At 42.6% G+C, this 21,383-nt stretch overlaps 1 protein-coding gene across 8 annotated transcripts in view; it reads left to right on the top strand.

Annotated features, from left to right (window-relative positions):
- Positions 1–214: 214 nt before the first annotated feature.
- Positions 215–21,383, top strand: part of MBNL2 (muscleblind like splicing regulator 2) — a 78,087-nt gene continuing 56,918 nt past the window's right edge. For 6 of the 8 annotated variants that reach the window (XM_054973212.1, XM_054973213.1, XM_054973211.1 and 3 more), the window contains exons 1-2: positions 7,934–8,141; positions 19,713–20,432. In XM_054973212.1, the coding sequence (XP_054829187.1) occupies positions 20,259–20,432 (174 nt within the window). In that variant the 5' untranslated portion in view covers positions 7,934–8,141; positions 19,713–20,258. Of the gene's footprint in view, positions 858–900; positions 1,497–7,933; positions 8,142–19,712; positions 20,433–21,383 lie in introns of those variants that run through there. The other 2 variants (XM_054973207.1, XM_054973208.1) reach the window with 2 other exon arrangements.

The following is a 21,383-nucleotide window of genomic DNA, read 5'->3' as shown; positions in this document are numbered from 1 at the left end:
CGGTCAGTTAGCCCCTCTCTGGTTTATGAGCTTTTCACGCTTAACGGTTGACCCAGGATCGGGACTCGGGGGTGATAAGAAACATCTCTCCCTTTCTCCCATAGAAACGGAGCCCAAACCGAATTTCCTCTATCCCCCATTATGTCAAACGGTTTCCCAGCCGCAGGCATCGGAAAGCAGACAGCATGGCAGCCCTTGCTTCTCAGGCTCCTTTGCGCCTGCCTCTCTTCCCGATTTACGGTTGTTAACTCTGGGTTGGGAAATTCCTGGAGATTTGGACGTGGAGCCTGGGGAGGGCAGGGGAGAGACCTCAGTGGGTATAAAGCTATGCGGTCCACTCTCCAAAGCAACCGTTTTCTCCAGACGAACTGATCTCTGTCGTCTGTGATTCCGGGAGATGTGCAGGCCCCACCTGGAGGTTGGCAACCCCACACCATGTCCTGGAGCGCCTGCCCAGGACTTTGCTAGCAGGCAATCCGTCGAACTGGCGCGCGGGGCCCCTAGGCGCGTGTGAAGGAGCGCGCGTGCAGGAGCGCGCGCGCGAGGAAAAGGCTCCGCAGCCGTGCGGTGGCAAGCGGGGATGGGAGGGAGCGGGGCCCGGAGCAGAGCGGCAGCAGGACTGCCTCCGCCGCAGGGGAAGCCGTTCCTGGTTCACGCCGCACCGCAGCTCCTGGGCGGCCCTTGACTCCGGCAGGAGGAGAAGAAGGGAGGAGAGAAGCGCCGCCGCCGCCGCCTTGGTCCAGCCCTTTGGGAGGGGCCGGTCCAGCCCGTCCCCAGCGGCCGCGCCAGGAGAGCTGCCAAGTGCCTGCCTTTCCCGCCGAGCCCCGGAGCGCGGCCCCCGCTCGGGCCCCCCGCAGGTGAGAGCGCCAGAGGCGCGCCAGCTCCGCCCGCGTCCCCGCAGCGGCGCCTTGGAGAGATTTTGGCGCGCCGGGCGTAGAGCGGGGGAGGGGCGGGGGGGGCTCAAGGCTGAGGGGGGGCGGCCGCGTGGGGGGGGCTCGGGAGAAGGGCCGGAGCGGAGGCGCGCGGGCGGCGCGCTCAATGGCTGCGGCGAGGGCGGGCGGCGTTGCCAGGCGTCCTGTTTACCCTCCAGCCGCCGCGTTCGCATTGGCGCTTCGTGCCGCCGCCGGCCTGGGAGGGGACGAAAAAAGAACATTTCGCGCCCAGGGTGCCGCCGCCGCCGCCTTTAACCCCTCGCTGTCCGGCGGGCTGCCCCGTTTGGCAGCCGGTCGAGGAGCCCCTCAGGGCAGAGCGCAGGGGATGCAAGCGGGAAGGTCTCTTCCTCTCCCAAGGACGGGAGTCCAGGGGCGCCTTGGAGACCGACAAGAATTTCGAGGAGAGGCTCCCGACAATCCAAGCTCCCTTCTTCAGATACAGGCAGGAGCGGAGACCCCACGAATACCTTGGAAATCTTGTCGGTGCCCCTGGACTCCAGTTCTGCTGCAGACAACCACGCGGCCTGCCTGAACCTGGCCTCTCCCAAGGAGACGTGTGGAGAGGTGCTGTGCGGCTCCCTGTATCTATCTGTGTGGCAGTTCAAGCTCTCCCTTTGCCCCGCGAGTTTTATGTCATGAGAAAAGCCTGCCCCCTTCCCCCCCCCCAGGACAGCCTGGATAAGGAAGCCGAGATTTTCAAAGCTTCCACCTCTTCTTCCCAGCAATGAGCAGTAGTAATATAAGGACTGTTCTGACGCCTGCCTGGACACGGAAATCCAGGAGTTGGGTGATTCCTCTAGTATCCAACAACGTGTGAATCCAACCCTAGCCCTTTAAACCGCTTTAGGGCTTAGGGTGAGTGTGGCTCCCTTGTTGCTGTCAGTTTTTAAAAAGATGATGAACTTTGGTGTGTAGGGGGGTGTTATTTGCTTCTGGCTTCTTGCAACGTGCAGAAAGAAAGCGACCGGTTCCCTATTATGTTTGGTTCAGTGCTGATTCACAGTTTTGTTAATTCAGCATTTTGATGACCTGGTGCTTTTGGCAGACAGCAGCAGGGAGCCAAAATGAATGGCCGAAGTTGTTCTAGCAAGGAAGACTTGCCTGCGAAGTATACATATAGTATTGAGCATTCTTTTAAAAGTTTCTTTCTCACTTCTGCGGCTCCCGCTGGTATGCAAGATTGGTGTGAAAAGCAACACTGTAACTTGATGGTTCCTGAAGTGTTTTGATAATAGATATTAAATATGGAGGCCATACGTGTCATTCCATCCACTCTTAATGATTCCTGATGAAATGATATTGAAAGTGCAAATGTCAAATCAAATGTAACATGTGAAGCAAAGGAATTACTTTCAAAATTAGGGGTTTCTCACCAAGATTGCATGGAGGAAGCTTTTCAGATGCTTGGAACAAATGTGCAGCACGCTCCTATGCAGTTAAATTAATTTCAGTGGTCTTAGGATGGAATAGCTGCATAGGACTGCACTGATATAATACTCAAAACTGTATTGTATTAATAAGTTTGCAGAAAGGCGGTTGCGGCTGCTTTCCCCTTTACATCACGGTTTTTGAGTCGACAACATACTTAAGGCCATTCTGCATGGATACAAACCATCTTCCGTTTGAACCAGTGCTGAAACTATATTGGACTGCAAGTCTCTGGCCCTGATTTTTATGTAGTCGAACGCAGTAGAGTTGCAGGCAATTAATTAATGGCTTGGAATAGTGGAGGCAGATGAGTGTTGTATGCATTGTAAATGGGATGTACCTCATCTAACATGCGTGTTGTGGGTGATGGTTGTATGGGTTGTCTTGCACTTAAGTTCCCATAGCAGCCTGCTTCCCACTGTATCTTCCTTGCTGAAGATACAGTGCCATCCCGTTCCTATTGAAATGGAAAACAAAACTCTTATTGATTCTGCTGGAACAAGATTGCTGCCTGTGTGTGGTGAAACAAAAATAATCACAAAATGTTTCTCTCTATTGCAGTTGTCAGCATGTGAAACAAACTTTTAAATGTTATTTTAAAAGACTCGGCGTGTCCATTTTAAAACTTGATACAGATTCAGATGCCAAATTGTGATTCTGTGCAAGTATAAATACAATATTTCAGTACGGGAGCCCTGGAATCAATGTATGATGTGTGAGAAACATAATCCAAAATGTCAGGCAGCTGGTGGGTAGCTAGTACTGAAACTGACCCATTAAAGTCAGTAGAACATACTTCAATCAGTGTTACTGCATCCCTACGTAACTTTACTTGGGAGTACACCCTATAGAACTTTGGGATCTTGCTTCTAAATAAATATGCAAAGGATTGAACTGTAAGCCATAAGCCTAAATCTGATAACACTCTATATAGAAATAAATTGGACATTTCAGAGTACTTGAAATGCTCCTAGGAGATCCCATGGAAATCAGTGAGAGAAAATAATAGATGGATCGCAACATAGACTTTGCAAAATAAATGAGTTTAGTATCCGTCAATGACCATGATGTTGACCAACTTAAGATGCCTCAAGTTAGAGTGACTGTAATTGTGTCCATTCTTGTAGAGTGAAAATATTCATAATGCTCAGCGCAGAGATGAATGCAGTAGTATGATGTCATGTTAATAAGGAAAACGTGTTTTATCATCAGCAACAGGGGATGACTCTGGCCTTCCTGGTTGACTGCTGGTTGGCTGCTGTGGGGAACAGGATACTGGAATAGGTACCACCAGGGCTTTTTTTCAGGGGGAACGCGGGGGAATGGAGTTCCGGAACCTCTTGAAAATGGTCACATGGCTGGTGGCCCCGCCCCCTGATCTCCAGACAGAGGGGAGTTGAGATTGCCCTCTGCGCCGCTCCGGCCCAATCTCAACTCCCCTCTGTCTGGAGATCAGGGGGCGGGGCCACCAGCCATGTGACCATTTTCTCCAAGGGCAACTCACTGAGTTCCACCACCTCTTTTCCCAGAAAAAAAGCCCTGGGTACCACCTTGGTCTAATCTAGCAATGTTCTTCATTTTAAAGTTTTTCTCTTATTGCACATGATCTTCTCCCAGATTTCTCATTGAGTTTTTAAAACCATAAACACACCTTATCAGTTGGCAGAAGAAAATGTCAATGAGGAAGATCCAGCAGCAGCAGTCTCTTTCTCTCCACATGCATTGATCCCCTTTCTTTGTTGGCATTTGTGAATGACAGACTGCCAGGTGCTCAAGGGAAGAGGGCTTTTCTTTTCAGTTTCTAAGAATCCGATCCTAACAGCATTACTTAGAAATGTCTCATTGCTTTCAGTGGGATTTGCTTGTGTGCAGTGAGGTTAAAGTGTTTGTACAATAAAGCAAAAGGTGTGTGTCACTCCTGAATAGTACCTCATTGTTTGTTTAATAAATAAGCTATAGCACAATAATCATGCGTTACATCCTCAGGTTGTGAGCAAAGCTTGGATTTTTGAACAGACGCATGGATTTCAAATTGAAGAGATTGAAAACCTGCAATAGTTCTAGTATCCTATTTTCAAATGTTGTTTACTTAAAATTTGGTCCTCTGCAGTCCCTTGGATACAGTTTGCAGGTCAAAATCCAAACCTAAGTTATGAATGTTTAGAAAATAGTATTGGCATTATTGACTAAGGGCAAAGAGATGTTGTCTATGTTGCACGAAGCATATGGCACATACTGAAACTATACCATACTGTGATTTAAGTACTGTACCATAGCTATGACAGTGGTGATGAGGTTTGTGGGGGAGCTATCGAAGTGCCCGTCAGTGGAATTTTTCCAGATGTCACAGAAGTATGCAAAGTTGTCTTTCCTAGCTCACTGTGATGAGTATTCAACTATTTCACAGTCAGACTTGCTCAGACTTGAGTAACTGATAGGACAGATAGTTGGAATGAGGAATAATATTCCCTTGAGAATGCTCCAGTGAATTCACTGAGACATACTTCGTAATGGGATAGGTGTAGGATTGGGAGACATAGGCCTTTGAAGGTCCTACAGGCATAATGCTGTTGGCTGTCTGCTCTGTGTCAGTGTGTTAACCAACAACAGTAATATCTCTGTTCTGCTTTAATGAAAAGTAGCAGACTTAAGACTTCTTCCAGAAATAGCCTTGCTGTGGAGAGAGAGGCCGATGTCTTTTTAAAATTTTAGTTTAGTAGTTGGGCATGGAAGAAGATGCAGTCTTGGAGGGAAAATTAAAACTGAGGTAGAAACATTTTCCGGCGGCAGAGTGCTCAAAATAGTTTAGGAACGTGAGGGAGAGATTTGTGATGTACCTACCTGTGATGTAATAGGAACTGTACTGTTCCAGCAGCAAGCTGAATATATTAATCAATATGTACTAGACTAGAATGTATGCCTATAGTTTTAAGAGAAGTGCATCTTGGGAGTTGTAGTCAGCCCCAGTGCCAGGGTTTCTCGCTCCGGAGGCCAACCACGCGCACGTGCCCTGCGCGCACGCATGTCCCGGACTGTGTGATGACATCATCATGCAGTGCTGCCGGCGGGTGGCTGGGGTGGAGTGAGGAGGCCGCCTGCTCGCCGCACACCGCCCGGGATGCCTGTCGTCCCTGGCCCGTGGCTGCTGCACCTGCCCGGGGGTGGGCAGTGGCGGTGGCGGTGGCGCGGGGCTGGCTGGTGGTGGCGTGGGATGCACACCTCTGTCCCCGACACCCTCTCTGACACCCCCTCCAGCCCCGCGGCCCCTGCCTCACCGCCTCAAAGGTGGCGCCGGCCCTGGTTGTAGTACCTTACCCTACAGGTTCAGTTCCTGGGCATTCAGAGCCCACCAAAACTTGTTAAGGCCATTTCCTCTTTTGTTCATTCACACCTCAGCAGGGAGAGGAGCAAGTCATCTCTCTTTTTTCACCACATTCACTGGGTCTACAAAGCTCCACCAAGCGCCTTTATGCATGAAAGATGCACTCTCTCCTTTTGTTATTTAGTAAGAACTGTGAATAGAGATACCTTGAATGTATGAAGAAGTTGAATAAAAACCATTTAAGTTTGTAAGCCGTGCATGTGTGTTGACACTTGACGACAAAGGGCTGGGATTCCCTCCTCGCGTCGGAATAGGAACCCTCCACTGAGATGCCGTGGTGGTAGTGTAGGCCTACACCAAAGAATGTACAACAGTTATTACACTTATTGGAGGCAAGAATCCAGCTACTTGAGTTGTACTGCAGAGTTAAACCTTTCCAAGCCCTTTCATGCCGGTGGCTTTGGAAAGGTGTAATGCTGTTTTACAGCTGCACTGCTAGAGGTTAGCATTTCTTGGCTCTAGTTAATTTGGTTCTGTTTCTTAGTTATGGTTATGATCTGTGGATTGTTACTAGTTTGACGCCCTCTCATTTACTTGCTGATATGTTTCAAATATTTCTCTTTTTGTGTTTTATTTGGTGTAGTGGTTAAGAGTGGCAGGACTCTAATCTAGAGAACCGGTTTTGATTCCCCGCTCCTCTGCTTGAAGGCAGCTGGGTGACCTTGGGTCAGTCACAGCTCTCTTAGAGCTCTCAGCCCCACCCACCTCACAGGGTGATTGTTGTGGGGATAATAATAACACACTTTGTAATCTGCTCTGAGTGGGTGTTAAGTTGTCCTGAAGGGTGGTATGAATCGAACGTTGTTGTTGTTATGTTTATCTTGACGTACTCTGCTTTGAACAAAGGGGATTTTAGTACCTATAAGAATCTCTCCTTGCCAACAACTCTACTTAGTGGTGGTGAATGGCAGTGAACATTGTATCCTGTACAGTGGGAATGCTTGGTTATCGGGCCCTTAACTGAAAGGGTGATTATATTTCTTTTCAGGATGACAAAGCTGCTCTGGATATTAATAAGTCTAGTTTTCCAACAGGTTTGTGATGTTGAGGCTGTGCTTGGGGTTTTGACCAGTAATTTTCACTGAAAATTGGTATGAGTAATTATACTGGCATCTTATTGGACCCTTTTGAGACTTCATTTGGTTGCCCTGGGACATTCAGTAAGAGCCATATCTCTTCTTATCCAACATATAAAAGCCGTCAGGTAAGATTGTAGGAATGGGCTGGAATTAATATGCTAGTGATGCCCAACTCTTCTGCATGTTGCTCAGGGCCATTTCACATCACATTATGCAAATCCATGTCTGCCAGCAAGTTCTTAGCTAATTTTTTCTTACAGGTTGTTGTGATCAAGCAAATTTTAACAGGCTTTTTTGGGGGTGGTGGGAATGCAAACCTTTGAACCCAAATTGACTGTAGTACATGCTGAGAGGTGTGTCTTTTTAATGTCCTTGCAGTACTGCTTCGAGTGTAGGATAAAGTATCTTATATAAATTCACTCGCACGCATGCGCGCTCGCACATGCACCCACATGCACACACAAACAAAACCTTAACTAGGTAGCTGTGTTGGTCTGCAGTAGACCAGCAGGATTTGAGCCCAGTAGCACCTTAAAGACTAGCAAGATTTCCAGGGTATAAGCTTTCAAGAGCCAAAGCTCCCTTCTTCAGATACATGATCCCTGCATATTAATCTCACACTGACGGATGACCTCTCGTTAGCTGCAGTCTGTTCTGTCAGTCCAGAGTAGACCCATTAACACTAATGGATTCGTTCTGAGAAAAATCACTAGCGTATTGCAATTTGGATCAGTACTCCTGGCTTAAGACATTGTTTATTTCCTTCATACTATGTGTGCTCTCCTGCGTCTCCTTTTAGAGCTGCCTGTAATCTCCCCGCCAGGGAATCAGTGCTTCAGCATCAGATCGCATTGTTGGTCTTAAATTTCTGAGCTTTTTGTAGGTGTCATTTTACCTACTCAGAAACACCATTTTACAGAGAGAAGGAGATTCCGCTTTCATTGGCGTGGATGCATTGTTTTTGCACATTAGGCGAGCCCTGCTGCCTTGTCAATCACAGCATTCCAACCAGTTTAAGACCAGTAGAGCTGCTGAACTTTTGTGTGATTGGTTACAGTAGTCTGGGAGGGATTTTGCTGGAAGGAAGGGCTGCAGTCCTTCACCAACTGAGTTCAGGCTGTCTTTGCTTCATCATCTAAAGGAAAATCCCCAGATAAGGCATAGAGCGTTTTCGTTGAGGCGAGAGAAAATAAGCAATGATAATTGTTTCACTGGAGACTTATTTGTCCTTATGATGCAATCGAAAAAGATAAGGCGTGCTATTACACTGGAGGTTTCTCTTTGCGTGATGAAAGTGTCTGATACACAAAGCTGTACAAGGTAGGTAGGAGGCTGTTTTCTTTTATCGAATGTTTAAAGAGTTTTTTCTGCAGTCTGCTGCATACCATATGTGTGGCTTAGGGGAGTCAAGGAAATGAGATTTCTTCAGTGCACAAAGGATCTGTGTAGGTGAGTGTGTTTATTGTTTAAGCAGATTCAGTTTGAAGCAATTTAAAATTGTTGTGTGTCTTTACTGATCACTGGGATGTTAACCTTCCCGTTAAAAACACACACACATACACGCAAAAATTTATATAAAGAAACAAGGATACAGTATCTTCTAAAAGACAAGTATTACTTGTCTAAATAATTAGGAAAACTCTGTATGGGGGGTGGGAATCAATGAACTTTACAGCAGATGGATTTGATATATATTGTCCTGAGGGCCTGCTAAATCACCGTAAGCTAAATATGATCGTTTTAGCAAAACTCTGCAGTAAAATAAAGTAACTGCCAGCTTCTGAAATAACTATATATCTATAAAAGAATAGAGGAAATTGTAAATATTTATTATACAGAATTTCACATTGTGGTCTAGTTGAAATATCTTTTTTTCCTAACCATTTTGAAACTTGTAAGTACTCTGGAGCCTTAACATAAAATCAGGAAAGGCTAGGCTAGTAATAGTTGCTGCAGATATCTGATCTATATTCATTTTTAATGAGAGCACACAGTTGGAAGGATAATTTAATGAGTAGGGCTGGCTTTTAAAACATTGCTTTCGCCATGCTGAAATGTGTTGGCTTAGTTCACAGGAACTAGTAGTTGCAAGCAGCAGAGAAGATTTATGTTAAATACTTTTAAGAGGGAGAAGGCTGCTGTGGGGATGAAGATTGGACTTAGAAAGGCAGGGTTTGTAGTTCGTTTCACTATCTGCAGCATCCATTGCCTTAAAATAGAAATTTTATATTTTTGTCAAAACTTGTCTGTTGTAATTCCCCACCCCCACCCTGCCTGTATCGAACATTTTCATATCATTTTCATCAAAAAGAATGACCTGGGCCTAATTCATGGTGTTTTGTAAATATTTCTGCAGAAGGGCCGGGTTTTTTAAGGGTTCCCTATTGAAGAAACAGATGTTGACAATGGCAGAATACTTTCAAGAGCGGCCCATAACCCAGTATTTAAAAGAAACCAGTATTACAAAGCAAGAATAGTAGCTTAGTTTTTAAGGTATGTACTTAAAGAAAGATTAAGTTGTTTGTACGCACTGCGACATTGCTGTAATTCGCAACAAAAATATTTTTTTTTTAGTTTGTCTCTCTGGGAAGTGTCTGTACACAATCACATTTATGCCAATCCAAACTCTTCAGTACCTGTTAAAATAAGAGTCTATCACATTTCTTTTGCCTTGTCTTTTACTTTCTCTTCTAGTACAGATGGGAATGGGTCTAACAAGTGAACATGTCTCCTTAATTACTGCAAAAATGCCTGGAAGGTTACTTTTGATTTTCTTTGGCTACTTTTTCGGATGCAAACCTGTGCCTTTTTGAAATTGCCACAGTACAGAGAAGAACCCTTGCTGTTAGTTTTCCCTTAACAGAGGCTCATTGTACTGCACTGCAGTCTGCTTTTTATATTTTCCTACGTTTCCGAAGCTCCTTTTCCAGTAGCATGCAAGACTGCTGTAAAGGGATAAAAAAGAAGAAGGTTTCTTGTGTGCATGGAGCAGCCCTCTGGCTGGCGGCCTCTTTGTAGGCTGAATATATATAAAAAAAATAGATCTGCCCATTTAAAAGTAATACAACCGTATCTAAATATTGAGTAGCAGCACTTATCAGTAATCATCTTTTAACTTAAAGATGTTGGGGGCATATCTGTTTAGCTAGAAAATAAATATATTTTTGTTTAAATGATCAGTAATATCAGTTAATATGTCCTGGTTACTGTACATTAATTAAAGTAGTATCGAGGCCCTGTCTTTAGCTGTGCAAGTTCACTAGCAGCTCTTTATAACTACAACTCAGTCTGCCTTTTTAAAAACAACAACAGACTGACTGGAAGATTTCAACATTTATATTCATTGTATATTTATTTTACAGCGTACAATTCAAATGTTCATTTTTGGTGATGAGAGCAAGCACAATATTGGGAGTAATAGGATTTGCACCCTGTATAATTTCCAGGAGGGATGACTCCATAGAAGGATTTTACTCTCTCTTGATTCGGGAAGGAATAATCAGTCAGGCCAAATAGGCTTCATACCGATGGGTGGGAATTGCATTCCTGTGCAGAATGTGCCTCAGTCCTTTTGCTTGGGTTGTTAACAGCTATTTGCTCTGTAAGGAGTTTTGTGCAACATATCAACTCTCCATTTATGGGGCATTGTCGTCTAGCCTGTCTAGAATGGCGGATGGGTGGGCCTGCTCTTTGGCATGAGATGGCGTTAGAATCCCTGTGATAATTTTCATCCCTTTGGTTGCCAAGCTAGGTAGAGACCATTTCTGTAGGGTGCCTTGGTGACCCACAGGAAGAATAGATGCTTTGTCTGTATTGGTCTGGAGAAGTCTAGGATATCTTTATACAAATTAATGGAATGGGATTTGCCATCTGACAAAGGAAGCTTTGACTCTCAACGGGTAATACCTTGGAGATCTAGTTGGTCTTTAACGTGCTACTATTGGACCCGGATCTTGCTGTTCAACTGCAGACCAACATGGCTACCCACCTGAACTATAAATAACTTTGTATGATTGGTAAAGAAGTAAGGAACATCTGCTTCAATAAGCCCTTCATATTTTTTTTTTTTGCCTTTCTTCAGTTTAAGACCAATAGGAGAACATTTTTTATTCTGAATGGTGATGGGTAGTCAAAAGTCAGATATTTCAAGTCATCTGCTTAAAAAAGAAATGTATGACGGTACTGTTGAATGTTCCTTGTATACACTGATTGATTTGAAAAGGGGGTAGAGATTTAGAACATTTGTTGTTGCAATGTTTAGAACCTTGAGGCATGATGCAGTCTAAATTAAGCACTTTTAGATGCCATTTCTTTGAATGGGAGAGGTGATTACATCTTAAATATCTTCCATGGAAATGGACCTGAAAGTATTGTGCATTGAGTGGACTGCACGTTTCGTTTTTATCCTAGAGTGTATTAGCCTTTTTTTGGAGTCCAAAGAATTGTAGTTTTCTGTTTTCTTAAAGTAGAGGTTCTTTTTCTTAATAATAGCATTAAGTACTATTGAAAATGGGAATGCATACATACAGAATAGATCTGAATACATATAAATCTTTATATAAATAAAGATTCTTACATAGGCAGTCTTATTGTTGTGATATCTGAGTTTGAAATAGAATATATTGTATAAATATTTAGGAATTGCATTAAATCATATTTTTCAACAAAGTTATATATTTTGCAAAGCATTGAACTGAAACTTGCCTGGTGTTATTTCATAATTACACAAACTTCACCCAATTATTGATAAAGTTATCTACTGTATTAATTAATGTTTTTTTGATTGATATGCCGTACTATTCCCAGCCATTCTTCTCTTGAGTGAATTGATCTTAATTTCCTGTGTATTTTTAATGCAGATTTAATAACAATATCATCAACAACAGTGTTCTTATATACTGCTCTTCTAGAAAGATTAGTGCTGCACTCAGAGCGGTGAACATAGACAGTGTTATTATTATGTGGTACTGGTCAGTACCAAGTTCTAAGTATGTTATGTGGTTCTCTCACATGGTTCTTAAGATGGGCCCAAATGGTCTGCTACCAGACTCTCCTAGAGTCTGTTATGGCGCTTCCAACCCCCCCCCATGCTTCCTGATTCATGAGCTTGCTTAAAATAAGTATTTTAAACTCTTGCTCACTCTTAACCTATAAATTATCACCCCCTTTTTCTTCTAAAGATTATGGCAAGAACCCTGAACTTCAATAAGCAGTGACTGCTGTAATGTTCAGGGTGGAGGAACAGGTTGTGAGTGATGCTTTTTTCACAAAACAGAATTCTGTTGATTCCAGTTTCCTTCTTTTGTTTATTTGGGTTTTTTTAACCCCAGTGTTGTCTCTAGTTCTTTGATAAGAACATTAGTTGCTGCCTCTAAACATGGAAGTCTTATTTGACTTCCACAGCTAATAGCCATTATCTTCCATGGATTTGGCTAATCCCCCTTTATCAAAGTATCTGGGATAGGGCTCATTGTTACATGCTGGTTCCTTAAGTTAATTACTCTTTGAGTGAAGAAGGGCTTCCTTTTATCTATGCTAAATCTACTGCCCATCAACTCTATTGAGTGTCCCAGATTCTAGTATTTTGAGGAAAAGTCTGTGTGGGATAGAGAAAGTAGATAGCTTTATGAATGGCTATTGTCCTTAATCTGCCTTTTTTCCTAAATCTAAAAGCCTGAAATTGTTAGGAAAGGCCCTCATAGGGAAGTTATTCCAATCCTTTGAGCATTTGGGTTGCCCTTTTTTTGTACCTTTTCTTGCTTCACAATATTCTTTGTGATACAGTGATCAGAACTATACACAATATTCTAAATGCCGCTATACAAGGGCGTTATGATACAGGCTGTTTTGTTTTCTATTGTCCTGTTAATAATCCCATTCCCTAGCACAGAATTTGCCTTTATGTCCACTGCTGTACACTGAATCAACATTTTCATCCCGCTGTCCATTATGATCCAAATATCTCTTTCCTGTTTTAGTCACCCTAATACTGGTAGCTTGGGGGACTCCACTGCTTACCTACTGCCTTATCTATGATGTAACAACTGTTTACTCTTTCCTTCTGCCTCCTGGTTGGCTGCTTACCAATCTGTGGAAGAATATGTTCTCTTACTCTATGACCGTTGCATTTTCTTCAGAGCTTTTGGTGAGGGGCTTTATTAAAAGTGTCTTTGGAAGTATAGAATGCCTTCTGGATCACTCTAAACCTCATGCTTGTGAACACTTGAAGAACTCCCAAAGTTTGGTAACTTAGTATTTCCTTTTGTGGAATCCATGGTAATTCTTCTTCAATAGAGCATTTCTATATGTTTAATAATTCTGGACTTGATCATACCATCTTTTTTGCTGATGTAAGATGGTAAAAGAGCAGAAGGAGCCCCCTCCCCAGGCTAAGTTGGAATACAGAATTAGGCTGCAGCAAGAGGGGAAATACACAGTATCACCCATCATCCTTCTTGTACCGATATTGTCCAACCCTCTCTATTTAATAGCACTTTCCACCAACTTAGCTGGCATAGATGCTAATTAACATGCTATTCCCCAGGTCTGCCCCAATGCCGTTTTAAATAAATTGGCTTTCCAGTTCCCTTAAGAGGAGCCATGTTTTAGTACAAGCTCTATATTGTCCTTAGTGGTGTAGTTGCAAGAGTGTCAGAGTAGGATCAAGCGTTTATAGGCGTATAGATAAGAATCCCTTTATGTACTAGGTGACCATGAGTCAGTTTCTATCAGCCTAAAATACCCTGGCTGAGCTCCTTGAAAGAATGATACTACTTTACTACTTCAGATTTGAGTTCTTTAAGAATTCTTGTATATATGCCATCTGGATCCCGTGACATTAGGTTTAATCTATCAGCTAGCCCTGGAACTTCATCTTTTGTCTTCTCCACTTCAGGTTGGTTGTCTTACTCATTTTAGTTCTAATGGCCTGGTTCAAAAGATGGAAGAATTACAATTTGAGCCAGTGGTTTAGTATGATTTGCAAAGCATGATTTGCTAGTACTCATCATTAGCACTAACCATAGCTTGCCCAGTTTTCATGTTTGTTTATGTTATTTATAGCCTGTCTTTCTCACTGAGACTCAAGGCAGATTACACAGTGTTGGTCAATATGATCAGTGGCTGGTGTAGCCAAAAAACAATGGTTTATGGGATTGCAGAAATTTGAAAAAAACAATAGAACTGAATGTAGATATGTAATATTTCAGGAAAGAAACAAAAATAATTTGACATGAACATACTGAATGATGTAGAAACTCTTAGTAGGAGCATGGCTACACCAGCAGATAGTACCTGGTAGTATATGGTAGTATAGTCTATATGCCCTGCCCTTTTACCAAGATACCTGTCTAATCGATTTCTTTCAAGACAGACCTATTTCCACAGTTATAACGCCTTTCTTAATAATTTAATTTTGCATAGTTTGTGGGAAGCCCAGAGAGGGGGAGCTTTCATGACCCTTTCAGGCAGGTCATTTCATAAGGTAGGGGCCGCCATAGAGAATGCGCATGTACAGGCAACTGTTGATCTTGCCCATTTGTAGGGTGGCATCTGCAGAAGGCAGATGAGCTGTTCAGATGGGCAAAGCTGCCATGGCAGGACATAGGGAAAGAGGTGATCCCACAGATATAAAAGGCCACGAAGGGCTTTGTATATATGATAGCCAAAATCTTGAATTGAACCTGGTAACCGATGGGCAGCTAGTGGATTGACTGCAGAATGGGAGTAATATGCATGCTCTGAATAGCGACTACTAATAATTGAGGTGTGGCATTCTACACCAGTTGGAGTCTCCGAATTGGCAGACATAGGTCTCCTCTCTCCTTTGTCTCTCCTATGTCTCTCCTTTGAGAGGAGAGCATATTACAATAATCTAATCTTGATGCTACTTTGGCGTGAATCCAGGTGGTCAGGTTGGCCGTATCAAGTTAGGAAGCCATCTTCCAGGCTAGTCTGAATTGGGTGAAAGTCCTTTTTTGCAGCTGCATTTACTTGCTTCTCTAGCAGTAGTGCCGGATCTAGTATAACCTCCTAGGTTCTTAACTGAGTCTGCAGGGGTCAGACGAACTCCATCAGAGGTGGGGAGTACAATGTCCTTCACAAACTTTTCCTTTCTGCCAAGTATCACTTCTGTCCTGCTTTTCCTCTTGGCAAGTAGAAGCATACAAAACAAGGCCTCAAATAACTTACCTCCTCACGTGGTACACTAAACTATGGAAAAGAAGAATAAACATGTGAGAAGATGGAGAAACAGGGAGTTCATGAGCCTGCAGTAGATGCTCAGTTTTTAAAAGACGATTGACAATCAGACGTAGGATGGGCTCATGTGATATGGAGTTGACAGAATAAAAATAGTTGAATTAGAAGATGCTAATGCTAGCTTGTTCAAGTCAATCCTAACAGGTAAAGTCAGAGTTTCCCTGTTATCTATTCTGTTCTTATTGTATAATAATGCTTCTGTAAGATATTTTGATATGGTGTGCGTCTGTATTTAAGACTAGAATTGTGCCTCTTCCTTCACTAGCCAACCCCATAGCTTACTGTGCTTACAATATTTAACAGAAGTTTGAATACTGAATGAGCAGTTCTGTCTCCTTCCAGAAGAGCTGTAGCATTTCTGGCTTTAACAGCAGCAAGAGTGATCATCTTCTTTTGCAAAATGTAGCCAAAATTATAAGAGCTTACATTGTTTTCCTGAACTCCATTTGATCCTCATAACAGTCCTGTGAGGCTAGGTTAGGCCGAGAGTGTATGACTGGCCCAAGGTAACCCTGCAAGTTTCCATGGGAAATTGGAGATTTGAACCTCGTCCGAAATTCTAACCCTGGTGCTGATCTCACGGATAACTTCTTAATCCTACTTTGTTTTGTAAAGGAGGGAATATTGCCCTTCCAACCTACCTCTGCTGCCTTCCTTCCAAATGTGGACCCAGAGCGGCTTCTACCATTCTCCTCTCCTCTGTGTTATCCCCACATCAGCTACCACCCTGTGAGATAGCTTTGACCGAGTGTGTGACTGGCTCAGGGACACCCAGCAAAAACAATCTGGGCCAGGAGGATGTTCCGCTTCTCTTCATTTTTGGCACTGCAACTCCCACAGTCACCTGGAGGCTGGGGGCCAATTTTCAAACAGGTGCTTCATTTCTTGATGAGTTATGCCTGTCACAAATGGACAGGCACATCCTTTTATTGTTACAGATGATCCTCAGCTGTTATCTTCTGCTCTTCACTTTCTTACTACACATTGTCTCTAGATCCCATATTCTTTGTATCTGATGAGCTGTTTGGGTTCCATTTGTTAGGTGTTTCCTGTGATTATATAAGTGCCCTTGAGAGAGCCACGCTATCAAAAAGGGTTGTGTGCAGTCCCAACAGCGAGGGGAGTTAAGACCATTTTTAGCTTGTCCGCATGGTTTTTTCAGTGGCAGCCCCTCTCCTTCGGAATGGGCTGCCTAGAGAAGTGTGGGACGTATTATCACTGGTGATCTTTGGGGGGTGGAGTGGAGAAGGAAGGCTGACTTTATTACTACTACTACTACCACTACTACTACTATTTGGAGAGCCAGCACGGCATAGTGATTAGAGTATTGGACTAGATTGTGGGAGAAGCAGGTTCAAATATTTAAAACAGACTTAGAAAATTGACCCAGTGTTGTGCTGAGTGTTTGAATCTGTTGTTGTCCCTTTATAAAGCACATTCCTGAACCATTTGGTTCGGTGCTACACCTCTGAAGATGCCAGCCACAGCTGCTGGCGAAACGTCAGGAACTACAATGCCAAGACCACGGCAATACAGCCCGGAAAACCCACAACAACCATTCGGTTATAGTATAGCCAGTTTGGTGTAGTGGTTAAGAGCGCGGGACTCTAATCTGGAGAGCTAGGTTTGATTCCTCACTCATCCACTTGAAGTCAGCTGGGTGACCTTGGGTCAGTCGCAGCTTCTAGATCTCTCAGCCCCACCCACCTCACAGGGTGTTTGTTGTGGGAATGATGATGATGATGATGATGATGATAATAATAAATGACATACTTTGTAAACTGCTCTGAGTGGGCATTAAGTTGTCCTGAAGGGCGGTATATAAATCTATTATTATTATTATCATCATCATCATCATCATCATCATCATCATCATCATCATCATCATCATCATCATCATCATCATCATCATTATTATTATTATTATTATTATTACCATTGCATGCTCAGTTTCAGTGGGTTTTCTGGGTTTTTGGCCTGCAAGGACTGGATCCACTTTGGGATTCTGTAACTCCAGACTTGAGGGAGTCAAACCAAAGTGGTATCTGGTTTTTATTTCTGCATTTAGAAAAATGCTCCATTTCTGCTGCGGGCTTTCTGGGGCAATGATGTCAGTGGTTTCATCAGTGTGACTTTTTTTCGGTGCATGTGTTACGGCATTGTAATGTTTGGATGTTAGAGGGTGCTGTGGTTAACCTCTGCCGCCCTTTGTCCATGATTGGATGGTGTTGTTTGAGTTTCAGATTTAACAATTTCTCTGTGTTGATCTGCTGAGATGTTCTGGAGGAAAACTTTAAAATATTAAGTGGGATTTAAAAAAAAAAAAAGTATTTAATTTTTTTTAAATTGGGGGAAAAACCGAAAGGTGCAAGGGGTGTTTTTAAGTAATGATAGAAGAATACTGTAATTAGCTTGACAGATACCCCTCCTACCTTCTGGCTGGATCAAATCCTACACACTTCACTTCTAAACATACCTGAAGAAGGGAGCTTTAGGGTTTAAAAGTTCATACATTGGGAACCTGCTTGGTCTTTAAGGTGCCACTGGACCTAGATACTACTTTTCTACAGCAGACCTGCAGGGCTATCTACCTGGATCTATCCTTTGAAATATTTTTTTTGTTTGGAATTACTGAAATGCTTTTGAAATCACTCAGAATGTGTATTATGAAAAATTTTGTCAGAAAATCTATAGCATTAGATAATGATAACTACTGTGTATACTCTAAATATGTAATATGTTATAGAATATGTATTTTCAATGATATATTTATTGTTTGAACGTCACTAATTTTGTCAATAGTTAATATAGTATAATATTATGTTTATGTATGTAAGTACGTATGTCATTTGTAGTCCATCTTTCTCATTGAGACTCAAGGCAGATTACACAGTGTGAAATTAGTACAGTCAATATCAAGAAAATTTCCATAAACAATGTGATACAGTAAATAAATACAAGTTCACAAAGACATAGCATTAGCAGGAATCCAATACAACATAGTGGTGAAGTCTATGGTTCCTAACTCATTAGCAGATCATCTGAGATCCCTTCCCTACAATACAGTCCTCCTATCTGATAAAAAGCCTTTTTAAATAATTCGGCTTTGCATCGTTTGCGGAAATAGTATCAAAGAGTCCTCTGTTTTCAGTGTAATGAAATTGATATCCAGATATGTTGCTACCCTTATTATGACTGCATACGCTTCCTGTTCAAATAACATGCTTTTGTTTATTACAAAATTTATGTTTTCAGCTTTCCCCCTTGCCTCCCACGCTGCAAATACAAAATTAAATGTGCTAGAGTAGCATAGAGTACAGCAGTCTGCACCTCTCTCTGTCTTTCATATTAGGTATATTTGTCATTTTGCTTCCAGAAAAGTAAAGCATTTATACTATTAAATATGCCAAATAGTTCATTTTAATATGGTAACTAATTTAGAAAGGGAGCATTTTGTGCTGCTGACTAGAGATGGGCGCAAACTGGAAAAAATCAACCACGTGGTTCATGGTTCGTCAAATTTCACAAACCACGAACTTTCACGAACCTGCCCCTGGTTCACGAACCGGTTCATTTGGTTTGTGAAAATTTCACATCCAGGTCAGAAAATCATCACTTCCGGGCCAGCAGAAGGTCACTTCCGGGACAGCAGAAGGTCTGTAGGAAGTCCATCCCATGTTGCCTAGGAAACTGATTGATTGGCACCAGGCTGTCTGCAGTAACGAACCAAAAAACGAACCAGCCTAAAGTTTGTGGCGGTTCATCAGAAATGGGATCTGACGAACCGCTGGTTCAAGCTTAATTTTGGTTCGTGTTTCAGTTCATGCCCATCTCTACAGCTGACACAGTAAAGTACATTTAGACTTGATGTGGAAGTCAGAGGTGGATATATTTCAGTTTCCCCCCAAATGTTCATTTTTCAGCCCAGGAACAAGCAAACTTGTTTTTTTGCCATGGCTTCAAATTTTCTGGAAATTAAGCATTTCTGATCAAAGCCACAGTCATCCATCATGTTAGGCTTGCCTAGCTAGCTCAAACAGATAAATATGAACAGAAAGTGCATATCAGACCATGAGAAGCCATTGCGAAGAAAGGAAGCATTAATTGCAAATACTTATGGTGTAAGTGGCCAGGTGAGTTGGTGTATTAGATAAGTATGTGCAAATTAGTTTCCTTTCATGCTAGCAACCAGAGGGAGACAGTGGAGGGCAGGGACATGGAAGTTGCTGTCACTTGCTCAACAGCACAATATCACTTCTGGCACAAACCTGGAAGTTGCTGTATGGTAAAACAATAGAGTTTCAGTAAAGTCCTAGATTCTTTCCCTGGCATAATGATGTCACTTCCATATTCTCACCAGAAGCGACAGAGCAATGCAATCCCATTTCTCCCCCACCTCCTACTGAGCAGCAGTGGTGGAGTGGGGCTTCCAGGTTGGTAATTACCTGCTGGAGAGGAAGACCTGTCAATCCTACTTCTGCAGCTTGTGTTATTTTTCCTAGATTCATATATGTCTTCGCCTATTGCAGTGTCCCACTAATGAAGTATAACAGTTTTCCAGGAAAAAAAATTACTCAACTAGTAATTTTGAATGTTGCTGGAATAATGGTTTTGTTTGTTTTGTTTTGACAGGTCAATGAATTGAACGTGCCTTTGTGAAGTCACTTGTACAAGAGACAACTTGTCTGTCACTGTTAAGATTTAATTTCTGCCAACTAAATATTGCTCTTATCGTCTATGTCATCTGTAGCAGTTTACCAACTGCTTGATGGGAAACCAATTCCAGCATTTAAAAGGCCTGAGGAAAAGATTAGGTTGGGCATGAAAACTGCTGAATGTATAGCTCTTTATATATAATTGCTGCCAACTCAGAAGACACGGAAGCTAAGATGTTATTGAGGAGTGCCATTGCATGAAAACGAAGCTGAATACAAGTGTGTCAACAAAACCAATCAACAGGCCAGAAATGCTATGGAGCATGAATATATTGCAGCTGAAGGTTTACAAGTGGCATGTATTGATTAACTGACAGACTTGCTGATCAATAGTTGCTCCTTCAGCTTTGTGCTTTTTGAGTTCTCCTAAACATTTCTTACGTCATCGCTGCTGGGAGCTACTTTCACTGAAAGGCTTTCAGTTTTGGAGTGATTTCAGACATTCTCAAATCAGTTTTACACTATGGCTTTGAATGTTGCTCCAGTAAGAGACACAAAATGGCTGACGTTAGAAGTGTGCAGACAGTTTCAGAGAGGAACTTGTTCACGCTCTGATGAGGAATGTAAATTTGCACATCCCCCGAAAAGCTGCCAGGTTGAAAATGGAAGAGTTATTGCCTGCTTTGATTCTCTCAAGGTAAGAACAAACATCTGCATGTATTAGTCGTCATGGCAAATAGAAAAGCTATAGTAAAGATGTTATTGACATTAAAAACTGAGATCTAATTGACAAATCCTGAAAAGTGTTGCACTGTTGATGGTTTTAAAAAAGTATTCTGTGCCCACGTGTCGATGAATGCAGAGTCTTGGGTAAGTAATTTGCCATGCTTCGAGGCCAGGGCCTTTTTCGCTGAGCTGTCACAGACCGAATGCTAAAGACTCAGACTCTACTTCAGGTACAAATTTACAGCATTAGCTCAGTTGGGACCAGTTCATACATTTCAGTAAAAGGGGCATTTTGCATAAAAGAATTGTGTACTAAGTTCTTCTTCTGAAATCAGTAGAAAAGTTTTTGGGAGTAGTGGAGCTTTGGACGCCCTGCAACTTCCAAAGATTTCAGGTGCTGGTATATGAAAATGACCAGTTTCACATGGTTTGATATACTCACAAAGCTACCTCATAAAAGGCAATGGCCAGATTGTTTCAAATCCATTAGAGATTTTCTGTTTTAAAATCAACTGTGGGCTCTGATCCAGAGATTCGAACGGGCAATCGTGTTCCTGCTGCATGCCGAACAGATGACTTGTTGCCAGTCATCTGTTGAGAGGAAGCAGGTACACACTTGCCTTACAAGCTGTTGAGGGAGATAGGTAAGTGCGTCTTACACAACAGCCAGCATGCAACTTGCTTCTCAAAATGAAGACCCAGAGATCCAGAGATCTTGAATATTGGATGCATGGATTTTCCTCACAGTGCTCTTATATGCATGTGGGATCCAATCCTTCTAAGTTGCAATTTGATTCTGCAAATAAAAGCATGGTTCAGTTACAACAGCAAACCATGATTTGTAGTTACCTGAATGAACTTATGGGGATCCCTGGAGCTTGTGTGCAGTTATTCTCTTTCCTCACTACTTGCATGTAGTCAT

The sequence above is a fragment of the Eublepharis macularius genome, chromosome 3 (genome assembly GCF_028583425.1).
Source record: "Eublepharis macularius isolate TG4126 chromosome 3, MPM_Emac_v1.0, whole genome shotgun sequence".
Taxonomy (NCBI): Eukaryota; Metazoa; Chordata; class Lepidosauria; order Squamata; family Eublepharidae; genus Eublepharis; species Eublepharis macularius.
The sequence above is the reverse complement of the archived record's forward strand: the minus strand, read 5'-3'. Positions and strand labels throughout refer to the sequence as shown.